The sequence below is a fragment of the Trypanosoma rangeli genome (assembly GCF_003719475.1).
Source record: "Trypanosoma rangeli strain AM80 chromosome Unknown Tra_15.4_contig_00282, whole genome shotgun sequence".
NCBI classification, from domain to species: Eukaryota; Euglenozoa; class Kinetoplastea; order Trypanosomatida; family Trypanosomatidae; genus Trypanosoma; species Trypanosoma rangeli.
The window spans coordinates 9,742-25,621 of NW_021706018.1; the positions used below are offsets into that span (position 1 = coordinate 9,742).

The 15,880-nt window shown below is 53.2% G+C and overlaps 5 protein-coding genes across 5 annotated transcripts in view, besides 14 other annotated features; all 5 read right to left on the reverse strand.

Moving 5' to 3' along the window:
• Positions 1–687, reverse strand: part of TraAM80_07104 (leucyl-tRNA synthetase) — a gene marked incomplete at both ends in the record, with an annotated part of 741 nt that extends 54 nt beyond the window's left edge. Inside the window, one exon of the mRNA XM_029383914.1 lies at positions 1–687. This exon is cut by the window's left edge and continues 54 nt beyond it. Coding sequence (XP_029236330.1) covers positions 1–687 — 687 coding nt within the window.
• Positions 688–858: 171 nt separating this feature from the next.
• Positions 859–888: a microsatellite.
• A 289-nt stretch (positions 889–1,177) lies between these two features.
• Positions 1,178–1,223: a sequence feature (A-rich).
• A 90-nt stretch (positions 1,224–1,313) lies between these two features.
• Positions 1,314–1,356: a sequence feature (A-rich).
• A 137-nt stretch (positions 1,357–1,493) lies between these two features.
• Positions 1,494–1,523: a microsatellite.
• Positions 1,524–1,604: 81 nt separating this feature from the next.
• Positions 1,605–1,624: a microsatellite.
• Positions 1,625–2,088: 464 nt separating this feature from the next.
• Positions 2,089–2,122: a microsatellite.
• A 506-nt stretch (positions 2,123–2,628) lies between these two features.
• Positions 2,629–2,674: a microsatellite.
• Positions 2,675–2,693: 19 nt separating this feature from the next.
• TraAM80_07105 (putative regulator of transcription factor TFIID) lies at positions 2,694–4,349 on the reverse strand (the record flags this gene model as incomplete). The annotated part of the gene is made up of 1 exon (XM_029383915.1): positions 2,694–4,349. The coding sequence occupies one exon, from the start codon at positions 4,347–4,349 to the stop codon at positions 2,694–2,696; it is 1,656 nt and encodes a 551-aa protein (XP_029236331.1).
• A 118-nt stretch (positions 4,350–4,467) lies between these two features.
• On the reverse strand, positions 4,468–9,450 carry TraAM80_07106 (CCR4-NOT transcription complex subunit 1; the record flags this gene model as incomplete). Its single annotated transcript, XM_029383916.1, has 1 exon — positions 4,468–9,450. One exon carries the CDS (start codon positions 9,448–9,450, stop codon positions 4,468–4,470), a length of 4,983 nt encoding a protein of 1,660 aa, XP_029236332.1.
• Positions 9,451–10,463: 1,013 nt separating this feature from the next.
• Positions 10,464–11,333, reverse strand: TraAM80_07107 (Rab family, other; the record flags this gene model as incomplete). The annotated part of the gene is made up of 1 exon (XM_029383917.1): positions 10,464–11,333. One exon carries the CDS (start codon positions 11,331–11,333, stop codon positions 10,464–10,466), a length of 870 nt encoding a protein of 289 aa, XP_029236333.1.
• Positions 11,334–11,771: 438 nt separating this feature from the next.
• Positions 11,772–11,789: a microsatellite.
• A 193-nt stretch (positions 11,790–11,982) lies between these two features.
• Positions 11,983–14,820, reverse strand: TraAM80_07108 (uncharacterized protein; the record flags this gene model as incomplete). The annotated part of the gene is made up of 1 exon (XM_029383918.1): positions 11,983–14,820. One exon carries the CDS (start codon positions 14,818–14,820, stop codon positions 11,983–11,985), a length of 2,838 nt encoding a protein of 945 aa, XP_029236334.1.
• A 101-nt stretch (positions 14,821–14,921) lies between these two features.
• Positions 14,922–14,988: a sequence feature (A-rich).
• A 122-nt stretch (positions 14,989–15,110) lies between these two features.
• Positions 15,111–15,144: a sequence feature (G-rich).
• A 42-nt stretch (positions 15,145–15,186) lies between these two features.
• Positions 15,187–15,219: a microsatellite.
• A 79-nt stretch (positions 15,220–15,298) lies between these two features.
• Positions 15,299–15,317: a microsatellite.
• A 248-nt stretch (positions 15,318–15,565) lies between these two features.
• Positions 15,566–15,603: a microsatellite.
• Positions 15,604–15,860: 257 nt separating this feature from the next.
• Positions 15,861–15,880: a microsatellite.

Below are 15,880 nucleotides of genomic sequence, written 5' to 3' on the forward strand. Positions count from 1 at the left end.
GACGCTCGGTGATACCTTGTACACGCGCGGCGCGCGCAGAAAATCCGCCAACTCCTGCACTGCAAGAGCCTCAAAGGCGCCAGCTATAAGCTCTTCTCTTGCCGCCTGAAACAACTGAAACCATTTCAAGAGATACGGCACCTGCGCGCGCTCCTGTTCACTCAGCAGACCACCTTCGCACAATGCCGGCAAAACGGCACACCAAATGATGCAATCAATAAGAAACGAAGGGGTTGCCTCCGTCCCCTCCGCGGGAACCATACAAAGACCCCTACAGTTGTTTGCGCTGACCTTATTGTCAAGGTACTCAAACACCGCCATGGCCTCTGGCGTCGCCCGGCGCTGGGTATACAACGAATGCACCGCCCGCGTGAAGGTGGTCGCCTCCCACTCCATCCAGGCCTCCTCCTCCAGTGAAGCATTCGACAAAACGCTCTTGTTACTGTCACCATTGCCGGGCCTGCTGTCATTCCCATTCGTGAGTCCATCTGTGCAAGTGCAGTGCAGAATCACACGCGCCATCTCGTTCGCGGCGAAAATGGGTTTCTTGAACGCCGGGTGATGAAGCGCTGGAAGTGTGTGCGAGCCAGAGAGCGTCAACTCCACCGGCCGCTGGGCATAGTAGCAGCAGAGCAGCGCCTTGAGCGCCTGCGTGTTCGCCTTCTCTGAAAGCAACCTTAAGCTCATTATCCTCTCCTTCTGCGGTTCCTGAAGTTGACACCAACAACTGTCGCCGCGTCCACGTCCCACGTTCCTTTTTTTTATCTCCGTTTATCTTTTTTTTTTACGCAATTTGCCTTTCGTTGATCGTTACCAGATGGAAAAACAAAACAAAAAATGATTGACGCACACACGCTCGTGTGTATATGTGTGTGTATGTGTGTGGGTTGACACGCGCAACGCAAACAGTAACGGTTTTCGCTAATGCCCTCCTGGTTATTGTCTACTTGGTTGTGTGTCTCGTCCCTCCCTCTCCTGTTGAATGCCTTGTGCACGCTCCGATTTTACCTACGGCTCTGCGGCGGTGCGGAGAAAACACACCCCGGCGTTGTCCCCCGCGCCAAGAGAAAAAAAAGAACAAAAACAAAACGGAGAAGGAAAAGGAGCGGAACTGCAACGCGGGTTGCGGCGGCAGAAAGACACGGCGTGGAGCAAATACAGACACATTGAGTGAGATAAAGGCACGGCAAAGGAAGTGAAAGAAAAGAAGAAGAAAAAGGAAAAAAAAAAAAAAAAACAAACGCTGAGTACATTCGTGAGATAAAATTCAAAGGAGAAAAAAAAACACACACACGCAAACAAAAATATTTTAAAAAACATAAAACTAAAAGAAAAAAAAAGAAAAGAGAAAAGGAATATTTCTCTGACGCAACCATCTCTAACGGGGAGCATCAGTGACCCACTCAACATGCAATGAAAAATGTGCAATTTTAGTTAAATAGTAAAACGCCGATGCGTTTACACCCCGCAGCCCCCACCCTCTCACATTTGCCTCCTTCCGTCCTTCCGTCCTTCTTCCTTCCAACACTCCTCCCACCATCCCGCCCGCGCTCCCGCCTATGGTGAGTTCCTTCACCTCCAAAAACGCAAACACGCAGCCGTTGTAATAGTAATAATAATAATAGAAACACGGGGAAATGTCACATGCAATCCTCCCCTTGTGTGTGTGTGTATGTGGTGGGGAGGGAGAGCGGGGAGGAACGCGGGAAGGAGGGCAGGCGATGCACGTCAGAGATACAGTAATGTAATGTAATGTAGTTGTGTACAGGGAGCACCTGTTGCTGTGTGTCTCATATCTCTGAGAACACTTTCCTTAAATGTGATATTATTTCCTCTTTTTTTTTGTTCTATTTTTCCTTTTCGTTCTTCTCTTGATTGTTATGGTGCATCCCAACTCGTCTTTTCCGTTTTGTTTCATGATGACCCGGAGCGTTGTATTATTTGCACCTTGGTGGCACCTGCGCCCTCGCTGACCGTCTCGATGACCATGATATTTATATTTTTATTTATACATCGATCCATGTATTCATTCTCTGCCTTCTCCCAATCCTCCTCTCTTTTTTTTTTTTTTGGGTTTGTGTTGTCGTTTCTGCTCGCTCTCTTTCTCTTTCTCTCTCTCCTCGATTATTGTCACTCCTCCCGCACCGCTCGCCCACACACCCCAACGCTGTAATAACTCGTAAACAGTCCTCTCACTGCCTATTTCTACGCCTTTTATTTCTTTTTTCGTTTTTGTTTCAAAATTATACTTCAGTCACGTCCTCATCCCCCCGCAGCCACAGGACCCCGCTATTGATACCAGCCGCAGTCTCTGTTAAAATGTTTGTGTGGCAACTCGCAACTTTCGCTTGCCTCCCCCTCTGTTTGCTTTCTCTACTTCGCATAAACGTATGGGTTGCTGCGATTCTTGTCGACGTTATTATTTTCATACGCAACTACATAACCAGAAAGACGAGAAATGCATAGATACATGCATATAGGCAATATCTAAACATACACAGCACACATACTAAAAAGTGCCACTGTGTAGAGGGTAAAACTGCGTCGCAATGAGGCGGTAAACCGCATTAAACCGTTTTCTTCCCAGCTGTATATCCTCCTGACGGCATCCGACTCAAACTTTTGCCACTGTTGCCTGCTGCTGTTGTCTTTGCTGCTGCTGTGTGCTTCGGCTCTCAACAGAGCGGCGTAGCTTATGGAACATGCTCTCTAGGAACGATGTGCAGCTGATAAAACTCTTCTCCCAGAAGCCGTACTCTGGCCCCCGCATCGAGCTCCATAAACGTGCTGAGCACACCCCATGGGTGCGGCTGAATGATGAGGGTCTTCTCTACCGCCACGCGGGTAATCTGCTCCTGAATGCAGAGCCGCGTTGCCGGGTTGCGGATCGACTGGTGCGGGAGGAACAACTGCAGAACAACCTTCATGAAGAAGTTCGTCTGACAGTTCGGGTAGCGAAGGTGGTTGGCGCAGGAGCAGAGAAAGTGGTATCGGTGCTTATGGTCCAGTGTGGCAGCAAGGTAGCGATAGAATTGCATGGCGTTTGACTCTGCAAAGTCGGGCTTGATAATGAGCTCACTCTCCTCAAGGTACACGATGCAGACGTGGAGAACAACGGCGCTCATCAACCGCCACGTGTTAAGGGACTGCAGCTTTTCCACGACGGTCCGCATGTACACTTCATCTATCGGGCGTTCGCTGCGTATCTGCTCCGCCAACTGACTACCATCAAAGCCGTGCTGCAAGAAGCTCTCCTCAATGCACTTCACCTGGTTATCCGTGCTCAGCGGTTTCCGCATCTCAGGGCTATCATCCGGCACGCGCTGAAAGAACTCTGGCAGCTTTACCCCAGACGGGAAGGAGCACAAGACCGTGTTAAGCAGCTGTACACAGTACGGTGGAATGGCGTCACAAAACTGGTAGTGGTAGGTGATAAGGAACCGCGAGTAGTCGTGAGTAAGAACTAGCATCAGCTTGAAGAAGGCCTTGTAGAAGACGAGAACGTTCTTCGGAATCGTCTCATCACGGGTGAAGTACTCGATGAACTCCAGTCCCTGCACCAGCAAAGCAACATAGTACGGCCACAGCGCCAAGGTGCGCAGGCAACGATTCAAAAAGATGCGGTGGCTTACAAGCTCCAACCATCCAAAGGCGAATGCGGGATACTTCATCGGCGACAACCGGTGCAGTAATTCCGCAAAGGCCTGCGTGACTTGCTCTGTCGTCTCACGGTTTGGTGCATCAGTGCGTACCAGCGTTGCGAAGAGGTTACTGAAAAAACGCACATACGGTTGTTGCTGGAACACAGGCACGTAGGCCGTATCGGTGGGAAGCTCTGGTTTGGCGAAGAGAGGGTGCTGCTTCTGCTGCAACTGCAGCACCACGTTCTGGTGGTGGTCAATAAGGGTGCGCTGAAAGGCATCCAGAATGCGCCGAAGCAGGGAGAGAAGCTGGCGGGTATCGTTCTTTAAAGAGCAATAGTATAGTAGCACCATCGCCAGATCCGAAAAAGCGTCTACTTTTGCAAAGAGTCTGCCGTCGTATGGGTAGCGGTGCGGGGGGGCGTTACCGGGCTTCCACTCGGCCGTTAAGACATTAGGCAGCGTCGATGGACTGGCACGCTCCAACTCCAACGTTTTCGTGGCGTAGTGCTCCACGCAGAAGCGAATGGAGAGGCTCAAGAAGGTCCCAAGCTGGTGGGCTTCCAGCTGGCCCTGCCTACGAAGGGTCAAAATGTACTCGTACTGTGGTGGGTTCTTGCTGCTTGAGGTCGTCCCCGACGACGAGGTCGTGGCGGAAGTGGAGATCTCAGACGACGTCCCGTGCGTTCGTTGACCATTGATATCCATCCATTCATCAAACAAACGACGAACCTTCTCCAGCTCCTCCGGGTCATACTGAATTTGTGACAACACAACCAGCCGCCGGACGTGCGCCGGCACCAAGGAAGAAAGCAACGGATATAGATTAATAACAGGGGGGGGGCTGGCCTCCTGCTGCCGCAGCAGCGGTAGCAGGAGCGCCTTCCGGGAGTTGCCGCTGCTGCTGCTGCTGTTGTTGTTGTTGATGTGGGTGTTGCAGCTGCGGGTGGGGTTGTTGCTGCTGCTTGTCCGCCACCGCCCGTGGCGGGTGGGCCACCTTCTCTAGTTGGGCCAGTGTGTCTTTCATGTTTTTCGGGACGACAAGTTTCTCTGTAATGAGTGCCTTCCTGATAATGCTCCCAGCAAAGGCTACTGCAGGTCCTGACATCGGAGTGTCCTCAATTGCCTTCGAGAGGGCCTCATCGAGCCTCGCCACGTTGATGACCTTGATGCGCAGCAGATTGGTGACGAGGTCGGCGTCGCGCCAGCGTCGTTCGTCTTGCAAAAACAACCGTGTCAGTTCCTCTCGCACGGGTTCCTTGCCGCGCTCAAAGCAGGTCTGCAGAACAAAGAGGTAGACCTCGTTAAAAAACTCACAGACTTTTCTCTGGCGAATGGTGCTAGGATCCATGCTGGCCGCGTTGGCCTCCATCTGCTTCATCGCATCCGAGAGTGCCAACAGCTTGCTAAGCAGATGACCAACACAGTAAAAGGCCGTGCCACTCGTAATCATGTTAGATAAGTTAATCACACGCGCCCGTATGGTGTCTTGGTTGTCCTCCAAAAATTTGTTCCTAAACTCAGGGCTTGTGAGTGAAAGGGTTTTGCAGTTATCCTTTGAGTAGTGCGCCACGGTGCCCTCCTCAATGGTGCTCAGGTACGTTGCCAAAAGCCCTACGATGGGAACGTTGTTTCTATACTCTTCATACACCGCGCGCTGCAGGGGTGGGACATTGCGTGGGGGCCGCAGCACCTCACCCATCTGCATTAAGACGTCCTGCACTGCGTAGTACTCGTTGGGGATGCGTGGAAATTCATGAGCATTAATGGCCTCCAGCTTTTCCCTCACCGTCTGCATCAGCTTGTCGTGGACCCGCCTTTCAGCCTCCTCCGCTGCCTGGTACTCCAACACGCGGACACACAACTCCATGTTGTTTTCCCGCACTCTAGTGCGGAGTCGATCGCGTCGCTCCGCCGCGTTGGGAACACTGGCGTCGATAAAGTGCTCCGCAAGCACGGCGACGTGTTTGTTAAACGGCTCGATCATGATATCACGAACGGTGACGGTGCACAAGTTTGCCGCCAACGAACGCGCCATTGACTGACCTGCGCGCAGCATGCCTCCCATGTCCTGGTCAAGCAGAAAGTCCTTCGTCACTATACTGCACGCCGTCACCGTGGCGACCACCACTATACGCTGCAGCGGCACTTTTGCATCTTGCACAACTTTTTCAAGCGTGCGAACAAGCGACGTCCTGTACGCGTCCAGGCAAATTGCAAAAAAGCTCACATCTTCGTCACTTATCCGCACACTCTCTGGCGTAATGTGAATCGCTGGATGGCTCGGTACGACACTATCCCCACTAGGCATGGCGCTTGCAACCGGCATGGTATCCTTTGGCTTGAACGGCTCTGCACTGGCTTGCAGCTGGCGAGTCTGGCGCGGCTGCTGCTGCTGTTGTTGCTGCTGCTGCTCTTGCGGCACATGTTGAACTGCATGCGGTTGTTGCTGTTGCTGTTGCTGTTGCTGCGGCTTCTGTTGCGACGCCATCAGTGGGGAGGATTCCTGGACGTCCTTTTCATCCACGCGGAAGTCGCCGCTCTGGTTAAAGTTAATCTCCTTGTACACGTCCGACAGGCACAGCTGCGCGGTGGGGCTGATGGGGTGGAGCGTGTAGTACCGCTCAATATCCTTCAGTGTCACATTCATGTGCTTGCACAGCACCTCCACCTCAAACCGCAGTGTCACACGCAGGTGCTTCAGGTTGTACATTTCCCACAGCAGACACAGCAGCCGCATCGTCCACGGATTAGGCGGACAAAAGAAGTGCGAGCTCATGCAGTGGTGCAACACACGTGAGACGCATGACACCACCGCCATGAGTTTCCCCTCTCGCAAACCCATAAAGATCAGGTCTTTAAAGCAAAGGTCTTGCACCGTGATAGGAATGTTCTTCGCAAGCGTCAGATGTCCCAGCCAAAAACCGAGATTTTTCAATAGGCTGCGCTCACCAGGGTCTGCGCGGATCTTGTCGGAGTTTAGCAGTCGCTTGATGGACGCAACTGTCGCGTTGCGTATCGCCTTCTCCAGCGGCTTTGACTGCAGTTTATCCAGAAGTTCCAGGTAGATGTTGTGGTAGTTTGGCTCAAGCGCCGCCCGCTTGATCACAAGGTACTCCGCAAAGTATTCATAATACTCTGGACGCAACTGCTTGGCAAGCTCACTGGCGTTGTGCTCAATATTGTGCTTGTCTGTGTTACCAATAAGGAAGTTTATCTGCTCCTGAATGACGCGCGGGGGGGCGGTGATGTTCCTGGACGACAGCAGCGTTCCAATATCGTGCTGGTGCAAGGTCGCTGCGGCGGAGCGTTCCTTATGCTGATCTGCCGCTGCTGCTATCGCATCACGGCGCTCGGTGCTAACCGCAAGCACAGCCGGATCCAAGAGCAGTGACTCCGCCTCCTTCGTCACTGGTTTCTCGGGCGGCGGCGGCTGCCGATTCTGCTGCTGGCGAGCGGCTTCCTCTGCCTTAATGCCGCGGTTGATAGCTGCCATAATGCCTGGAATTTTAATATCAAGATCCTTCACGTGGCGCAGCGCACGCCCATACTGCGGCCATTCCGCCAACCGTGGTTTGATCTGCTCCAGGGAGATGATACCGCACTCCTCCACCATGTGGTCCTTGGGCTTGACAATGGTGGGAAGCAACAGACCCCACGCATGTTGCTGCTGGTTGTGTGGCAGCAGTTCCCGTGCAATCATTTGCCCGTACAGCACGGCAAACATCTGCAGTTCCTTGTGTGGATAGCAACCAATCGCACCGTGTTCCTCGAACATGATGCTCAAAATACAGGCGTACAACTGCTTATCGCGGGCCTTGGAGCTTTTCCGTAGCTGTTCAATAAATGCAAGCGAGGCAGCAATTGTAGGATCTCCCATGGCGTACATGCGCCTGTAAAACTCATTTGCATCATTTTCAACGTCCGAGGGAAAAAGTGAGTCCGAGGAAGCCAACAAGGCACGTGCCTGTTCTGCCACATCACGTAGCACATCCTTCAATGACGAGGCTAGGAAAATGTTAAGCGCCGCTGTCGCGTTGGGCACATATTTTTGCTTGATGATTAGCTGCTCTGCCACCTCAACAATAGACATGGCCACAGCAAACCGATTTTCGGCGGCGTTAGCACGAAAGTGCAGCTTCCCTTCAAGTGCTTTGCTGATCCACGTGTCGCCGGGCTCGGCAACATCGTCCACACACATTGCAATGGCCGTAACGAGTCGTGGGTTACCGCCGCTTGCGAGGAATGCCTTGACAGCCGTCTTAGACCTCAGCACCGTCTCCATCACCTCAATCGTACAACTTGGGTCCACCATGGTCAGCTCTGACAAGACCATGACGACGGTATCAAGGCGCCCACGCTTCTCCGACTCTGGCAAGACGACAGCTGCGACACGGTCCAGGGCAAGCCAACGCTCCTTGAGTATCAACTTCGCCGTACTGAAGTTTTTCACCGTTCCCGGAAATGTGCCAAAGAGTAAAATGGAAAACAGGAGCAAAGGGTGCCTCTCTGCAGCGGGGCGAAGAGTTTCCATGTCAAATTTGCGGTCACGGCTAGCGACATGCACGGCAGCTTCTACCACGGGAAAAAAGCGCCATAAGTCGCTTTCGGCCAAACGCGTTGTGCCCGTTGTTGCCGCTGGAGAAGCTGCCGCTTGTGCTGCGGAAGCGGCTTCTAAAAACTCTGCCGGTGCCATCTGGTCCCGTGACAAGCATTGCAGCGAGACCTTCTCGGGATGTTTCAAGATGTATTCAAGGGCGCTGCGTTGGCGCCCAACGTTGCTCCAACGACCGAGAAATATTGTCACCGGCGGATACGTGCCTGGTGTCTCAGTTCCTTTAAATTTGTAGTATGCGTCAAAGACGATGGCAACGTGCTTTTGTTTGAAGGCCTCCTCACCAGGTTTATCCAGCAGGCGGAGGATGGTGTCCCAATCCATCTTGGTCGAACTCCGTTCCTGCAAGAGCTCAAGCAGAGGAATAGGTGAAATGGTGGCGCTGTGCTGTGTCTTCGTGGGCTCCCTCCCGGCCAAAGACATCAGGGCATTGTAGGTGTTGATGTCAGACGGCGCACTTCCCTGCGAGGCAAAGAAGCCTAGCACCTCCGCCACGTCACTCTCCGTGAAGGGATGTGGAAAGAAGCTAAGTAACTCCCGACAATCAGCCTGCGTCGCCACACACGCGGTTCCAAGCTCTTGTATGGTTTTGGACAGACTAACGTGCGTGTCGGCGACGCCATTAGTCGAGAACGACGTCACACTGGTAAATGCACTGGTTAATTGTTTACCGAGAGACTCCACGTTACCAGCCTGACGTGCCAGAATGCCCAAGGCCCACATGCTACCGTTGTCATCCTTCAATATGGCTTGGGAAACACTAAACGAGTTCAGAAACCCCGTTGCCGCCTCTTTGCCCTTGGTGCCGCCAAGAGAAAGTCCCATGGAAAACTGCAGCTGCTGAACAGGTGAGAGTTTCAGATCCTTTACCATGAGATTTGTAAGCATTTCCGTCGTCACTAACGTCGGTGACTCCTCAACGGCGGTCCCAACCAATGTGAGAGCGTTGCTCTTTTCCAGTGCCGCACACACAATCTTGGAAGCCAGGATGCACTTATCCTCGTTCTGCGGTGATTTCCACATCGCTGAAACTGCCGCCATGACAATAAAACGGTGCAGTTCAACCGACTGCGTGGCTATTTTTTCTAACGTCTGGAGGGTCGTTTGCAAGGTGTTCTTCGTGGCTGCTGCAACTAGGTAGCGGACGGCGGCCCCACGAGAGCTGCTGATGTCGGTGGTGTGTTCGTACAACATCGTTCTATAACGTGTTGGGAATATATATTAAACCCAAATGTATGCCTGCTTTGTTCTTATTTCTTCCTCGGTTCTGCCTGTGTTCTTCAATCTGGTTATAGCTGCTGTGTCACCCTATCTGTCAGTGACAAAGAGAGAGGCACAACCGTTCTGACCTTCACTCGTTTCTTTTTATTTTTTCGTTTTTTTTTTGTATTTTATTATTTTCTTCTTTATTTCACTTGTTGGCTTGTTCGCTTTTACTGCTGCTATAGTCGTACCTCCTTTGTTCCTTTATCTCCTGCTTGGCAAGGGAGTGGATGCCGACCAGTACGTGTGAGAAATACACCTTTACTACTGATCAACGGTTGGGAAGGGAGAAAAAGGGAGTAAGAGAGATATGTGCGTGTGTATATCTCCAGCCAGTAATAGGAAGATGCTGAGTGAGGGAGCGGGCTGCAACCAAACGTGGTCAACTTGACCCTCCCCTATGCTGTGACGCAGTTGTGCGTGCGCCTGCCCACGTACCTGCCCGTTTGTCGTTGCTCGTCCAATATGTCGCCCGCCCGCGTCACTCGTCTTGGGTTTGTGCGTGTGTGTTTTGGTTGTTTCTGTTTTTGTAGACTTTATTTCTTCCTGCAAGAGGGGTAGGGAGGAGAAAAGCGAGGGTGTTTTTTTTTGGTTATTTGTTTTTCCTTTTTGTTGTCTTCTGCTGGTGTATTTTTGCCACCGCTGCTACTGCTGCTTGTGCGTTTGTTTGTTTGGGTCTCTCTTCACGTGCGCTGCGTTGCTTTTGAGTAAAAACAAACAAAAAAAAGAGAGTGAGGAGAAGAAGATTATTTTTTTTTCTTTTTTGAAGTTCCCTCCCCACAGGGGCAAACGGGTGATGAGGCAAAAAAAAAAAAGAGGGAAGGGGAGGGAGGGGGGAATTGCTTGTGGCGCGTCAACGGACTACGGGTTTTGCAGGCAAAGAGGAAAGCAGAAACCGTTTCCCGCTTGGCTCCTTCGCTCTCCCTTTTCCCTGCTCTCTTCGCTCAGGTGCAGCAGCCCCGCGTCCCGCCCGACCCAGACGGTTGCCCCGTGATGGGGGCTGTCGCCGCACGCAAACTCACCGTCGCAGGCCCCTGCTCCCGCGCCCTGCGGGTGTCGGTGTAAGTGTAGTCCGCACTGGCAAGGGCGACGGCGGCCCCACGCACCACCGGCGAAGCATTGGCGTCGCCCCTCCCCGCTGTGGGAGCCTGGCCTCTGCTGTCCACCGGCTCGTCCTGCAACTCCTCAATTCGAAGAAGGCCACGTCGCCTACGGCGGTCTGCTGCTGCCGTCACGCTGCCGGGGTTATTCGCAGTCCCTGCGCTCGTGGCACCACTGCCACTGCCACGCCCTCCAGACGCCGTCGCTATTGCCGTCGCTAAAGCCTGAAACGCCTCCGCCACATTATCGCCGGTTTTCGCACTCGTGTCAAAGTGCAAGGCACCCTGCGCCTTCGCAAACGCCACCGCCGTCTCCCTGGCAATGTCGCGGTCCTCCTCTAGATCCGACTTGTTGCCGCAGATGACGAGCTGAATGCGGCTCCCCACGACAGCCCGAAGCTCTCGAATCCACAACCGCACCTTCTCGAGGGTGTCAGCGTCCGTGATATCGTACACCAGCAGCGCCCCGTCGGCGTTGCGGTAGTAAATGGGACCGAGTGCGTGAAACCGTTCCTGCCCCGCTGTGTCCCACACATTGAGGTTCACTGTGGCACCGCTGCCGTCTAGCAACGGCACGTCAGCACTCATGTGCATGCTTGCCTGGATGGTGCTGCTCTGGTTCTCATCAAATGTGTCCTGCACAAAGCGTGACACCAACGACGTCTTTCCCACGCGTCCCTCGCCGAGGAGAATCACTTTGTGCCCCGGCAACATGAAGGATGTGGCAAGAAGGAAAGCTAGTGTCACGACAACGTCCCTCCCTCTCCTGCCACCTCACCACCACCAGCCCACACAACCGAGGTAGTGTAAGGAAGAAAGAGAATAAACTAATCCTTAGCGTCCCCTAAGGGAAGATGCAAGGGGCAAAAACAAAAACAAAAAACCATATACTTTAGCTTCCGCAAATAGTACACAGTAAACTCGCCGCAGCCACTGAATGCAAGAGAGTCCGAGGCGCCTCCTCAGCATTATCCCTCAAGATTAACATGCTGACAGGGGTGATGATGTTTGAAGACGCCTTCACTTCATTCCGCCGCCTGCACGACGCGTTAGAGACAGTCGGGTTGGTGGGATGCCTGCATCTTCTCTCTGCGTCATCTTTTACAGTGCGAGACAGAGGACAGGAAGAGGTGCTGATAGGGCGTTCTTAGAACACACACACACACACACCTGTAGGGCGCGGTTCACACTCCTCGCAAGCCCCCAACAAAAAAAAAAAACGACACACACACACACGCAAGAAAAAAAAAGAAGAAATAAGCGGCTTGCTGATGCTCATGCTGAGGTCACTGGTGCGTCAAATAGCACGTAAGTAGGGTGTATGCATCTTTTTGGAGGTCATGATGGTGGAGCCCATCGGAGTTTATGCCCGCCTCCGCGGCACAACCCGCAGCCCGTGCTCACGAAGCAGCTCCCCCGCCTCTTTTCCCAGCCGTTGCTCCTCCACCCGCTTCGCCAGGTACTCTTCCTGCTGAGCCAGCGCAAGGAAAGCCTCGTGCAGCCGTTCCATCTCCAACCGCGCCGACGTTGTCGCGTTCGCCGCGGGTTCCCCCACCGCGGTGGCCTGTGGACGGTGCGAGGAAATGTGACTTGTTACAAGATCAAACGTCACAAACGGCAGCTTCAACTTCTTCAGTCGCTTAGTCGCCGACAAATGTGCCCTGCCACTTCCACCCCGTAATTCCGGCGCAGCAAAAAGAAGATTTTCACCTTCAGCCCCATTTTTTGACTCAAAGCCCTCTTCCCCATGGTTGCCCACCGCGGCGGCAGCAACATCATGTCGTGTAGCGTCTGCGCCACACATTTGCCACCTCCGCAATTCCGCTTTCAGTGCGGCGTCCAACGAGTAACGGCCCCTCATGTTTTCTCGCACCTTCTCCTCCAGCTGTGCCTGCAACTCTGCGCTTTCAGCGACGCAGTTGCGTGTTCCGTGAGGACCATCCCCCCGTCGCCCTCCCACGTGAGCCCTGCGACGCAATGAGGCCCACAAATCCGTGAGTTGCTCCCGTACCCCCGTCGCACGAAAACGAATGAAGGTCTCGTTCAAATTCCACCGCGCAGAGCCCTCATGCTTCCCCTCCTCGCCCAGCGGTTGCCGCAGCCATGTCAGCTCGTCGTCCTCGAGTGCCTTTACAACCTCTGCCTCAAGTCGCTGCTGCTGCACCGACGACATCTCTAGTCGCACGGCGCGCGCCACCAGTGAGCCTAACTGTGAAAGCTGCTGTGTGGTTTCTCGCACACGTGCTTCCATCCCACACAGGTGCTGCAGCCCAGCGCACAGCTGACGGTAAGCGCCGTGGTGTGCGGGGTGACACAACTGAGCGTCGAGGGCGGAGTGTAACCCCAAAGAAACGGTTTGCTCCGTCCGCTGATGCAGGGCACGCTCAATGCGATTCACGGAAAGCGTAATAAGACGCTGCATGGAGAGTAGCCGACGCGTCAGCTCCGGAAAATGCATCCTCAGCGCGTCCCGTTCATCCAACGCGGCGGGAAGAATTCGCCGTATTTGCTCCAAGCGGTAAGCAATGCTCTCCTCCTCTACAAACGATGCGGGTGGCCACGGAACAGCCGCGGGAAAGCAACGCAGTAGTGCTTCCCCGACAGGGTCATGTGGCGTTGCTGAAGAAGTGTATTCCCTTCCCACTCCTGCCCTGACAGCATCATCCCTTGGGTTGCGGTCATCGTACTGTGGGTGACAATTACCATCATGAGTGACAGGACCCCCCTGTTGCAGCAAAAAGGCGTACGTACGCTGCAACTGTACGTATTCGGCCACTGCCACGAGTTGGTTCTCCTTCGTGAGCCATAGCAGCGCCAGCAGTAACTCGTGAATAGAGCTACGTAAAGGGGTCTGCACGTAAAAGGCATCTCGTCTGTATCCCAGCTGGGCAAATGTATGAACCACGAAGTACCACAACATAATAGAGGGGGGCACCGCAAGTCGACCACCAAACGGGATTGAACGGTGTCGAAGTCGCTCAATTAACTCTGCACGCTTTGTTGCAGGTTCTGCCGAGACCGTGGCGGGGTTTGAAGATAAAAGTGGAGATCCTCCTCGTTCGTTCATCCCCGCGTCTGGCTCAGCATGGCGGCGAGATCCTCTTAGGGCGGCAGGAGTCAAGCGGTGTCGGGGAATAAAGGCAGATCCTGCTTCTTGTTGTTGCTGGGGTCGACGCCTGGCACCTTCTTTTGCAGCCATCCGCACTTCCCACTGCAGCCTTGTAGGCACACGTTTGCAGCCGGTGCCTTTTCCCTCCTGTCTCCCACTCCCCGCGCTGTCCTCTTCCAGCTCAGGGGAGGACGATAGTGAGGAGGAGGAGGCACACAACACGTCGTCAAGATCCTCCGTGGCGACGAAAAGGCATTCCAAATCTCGCGCGTCAAATTGGAAGTCGGTGCCTGGGGCTGTGACGCAGTAAAACAACGCGTTGAACACCACTAGCCAAAGCCCATTGCAGAGCATTTCGTCGCTCAACAGCGCCTCTATTTTCCCCGACGCAGCCGTCATCGCTAGTTTGCGCTGGTAGTACCCTGCAAGGGCCTCTACGAAAGCAAAGATGCTATCTTCTTCTTCCTCCTCCTTCTCCTCCGCTTTGGCGGTGTGCTCCACCGGCGCGGATGACACGCCCACCGGCAGTTCGACCTCAAATGGAGGTAGCGCAAAGAATCCGAGTGTAGCCCACACATTCAACGCCACAGTCTGCACGCAGGAAGTGTCACACGTGGGAATTGTCGTCTTCCTTTTGTCCTTCACGTCATTCGCTGCTGCGAACGCCGTAGCCGATGGAATTGGCGGACGATGAAACCTGTTCCCCGTGACGGAAGCTAAAGATCTGGTTGTGCTTGCCCTTGTCGCCGTCACTCCTGCCAAGGCTGCCGTTGCACTGAAGCTCCTTTCCTCCTCTCCTCCTTCCTCTTCTGTCGAAGCACAATGTGTGGCTTGGAGCTCAGTTGGCAACGCCTTCTCCCGCAGGTGTCGCTCGTCCGCCAGCTTCTTTGCCAAACCCCGGACCTCACGCTCAAAGACTGCAAGCGCACCAACAAACTCATCGCACTCGTCTTTCTGCATCCCACGACTGTCGTCTTCCCCCACCATGCCTACCTCTTTTGCACGCGAGGTGGCGCCGCAGCTGCTGCTAAACGATATGATGGGCCGCACTTGCGACCGGTCGCTCGTCTTGCCCTTATTATTGTTGCTCATTGCGAGGTTTCCCCCACTCACCCCTTCCTCTCTCTCTCTTTCTGTGTGTGTGTGTGTACTGATACACTCTATTTACCCATCTCCCGCAACAAACAGTTCAAAAAGAAAAAAAAACAATGAAAAAAAAAAAAGAGCGGGCAAAACCGAAAGAAACAAAAACAAAAGAAACAGGACGCAGATATATACGCATCCGAACTTACGTAGTATACGCGGAGATGCACCAAACATGAAAAAAAAAAACCGCTATACTCTGACAGATGCAAAAAACTTCAGTTCGAGATAAAAAAAAAGGGGGGGGGGAGGGAGAGGGGGAGAGGGGGGGGGAGAAGTGGAAGTTTAACAACACCTCCAGAAACAAACACATGCATATATATATGTATATATATATATACATATATAATCGTTTAGACGTTGTAAGAATGTCGATTTTCCACGCAGCCTTTGCCAAAGACAAAATGCAGTGCGCTCCGTATGCACCTATATATATATATATATATGCGTCTCTCTCTGTCACCCCATGTGTTCAGGTAGACACAAACACGGCACGTGATCACATGGGCTGACACACACACACACAGGCGGAAATTCGCATACATACGCGATGGCACAAATGCGCCCCGTATTATGACTTCTCCCCGGCTCGCAGTCACGCCAGCATGAGCCGCAAGAAGAGAAAAAATAAGAACAAAAATAACAAGAACCCCCACTTTTTGTGTTCGCTCTATTTTTGCTCTTTTGCTCAAACCACACACACACACACACACAAGCACGCGGACCCACACAAGCACGCGCATGCGCGCGGTAAAGGAGAAGAAGAAGAAAAAACAGTACATATAACTATGTCGTTATAAGTTTGTTTTTTTTTTTTCACCGTCTTCCTTTCTGTGTGTGGGACATCCGGGGGTGGGTGTGCCAAGCAAAGACGCACGCGCACAGATATAGACTGTGCACGTGTGTATATGTTATACATGCCGGGGAGGGTAGGGGAGAGGGGGGAGCGACGTAAACAGTAACCAGCACACTGCATAGACACAAAACCCAAACAAAAAAAAAAAAAAAA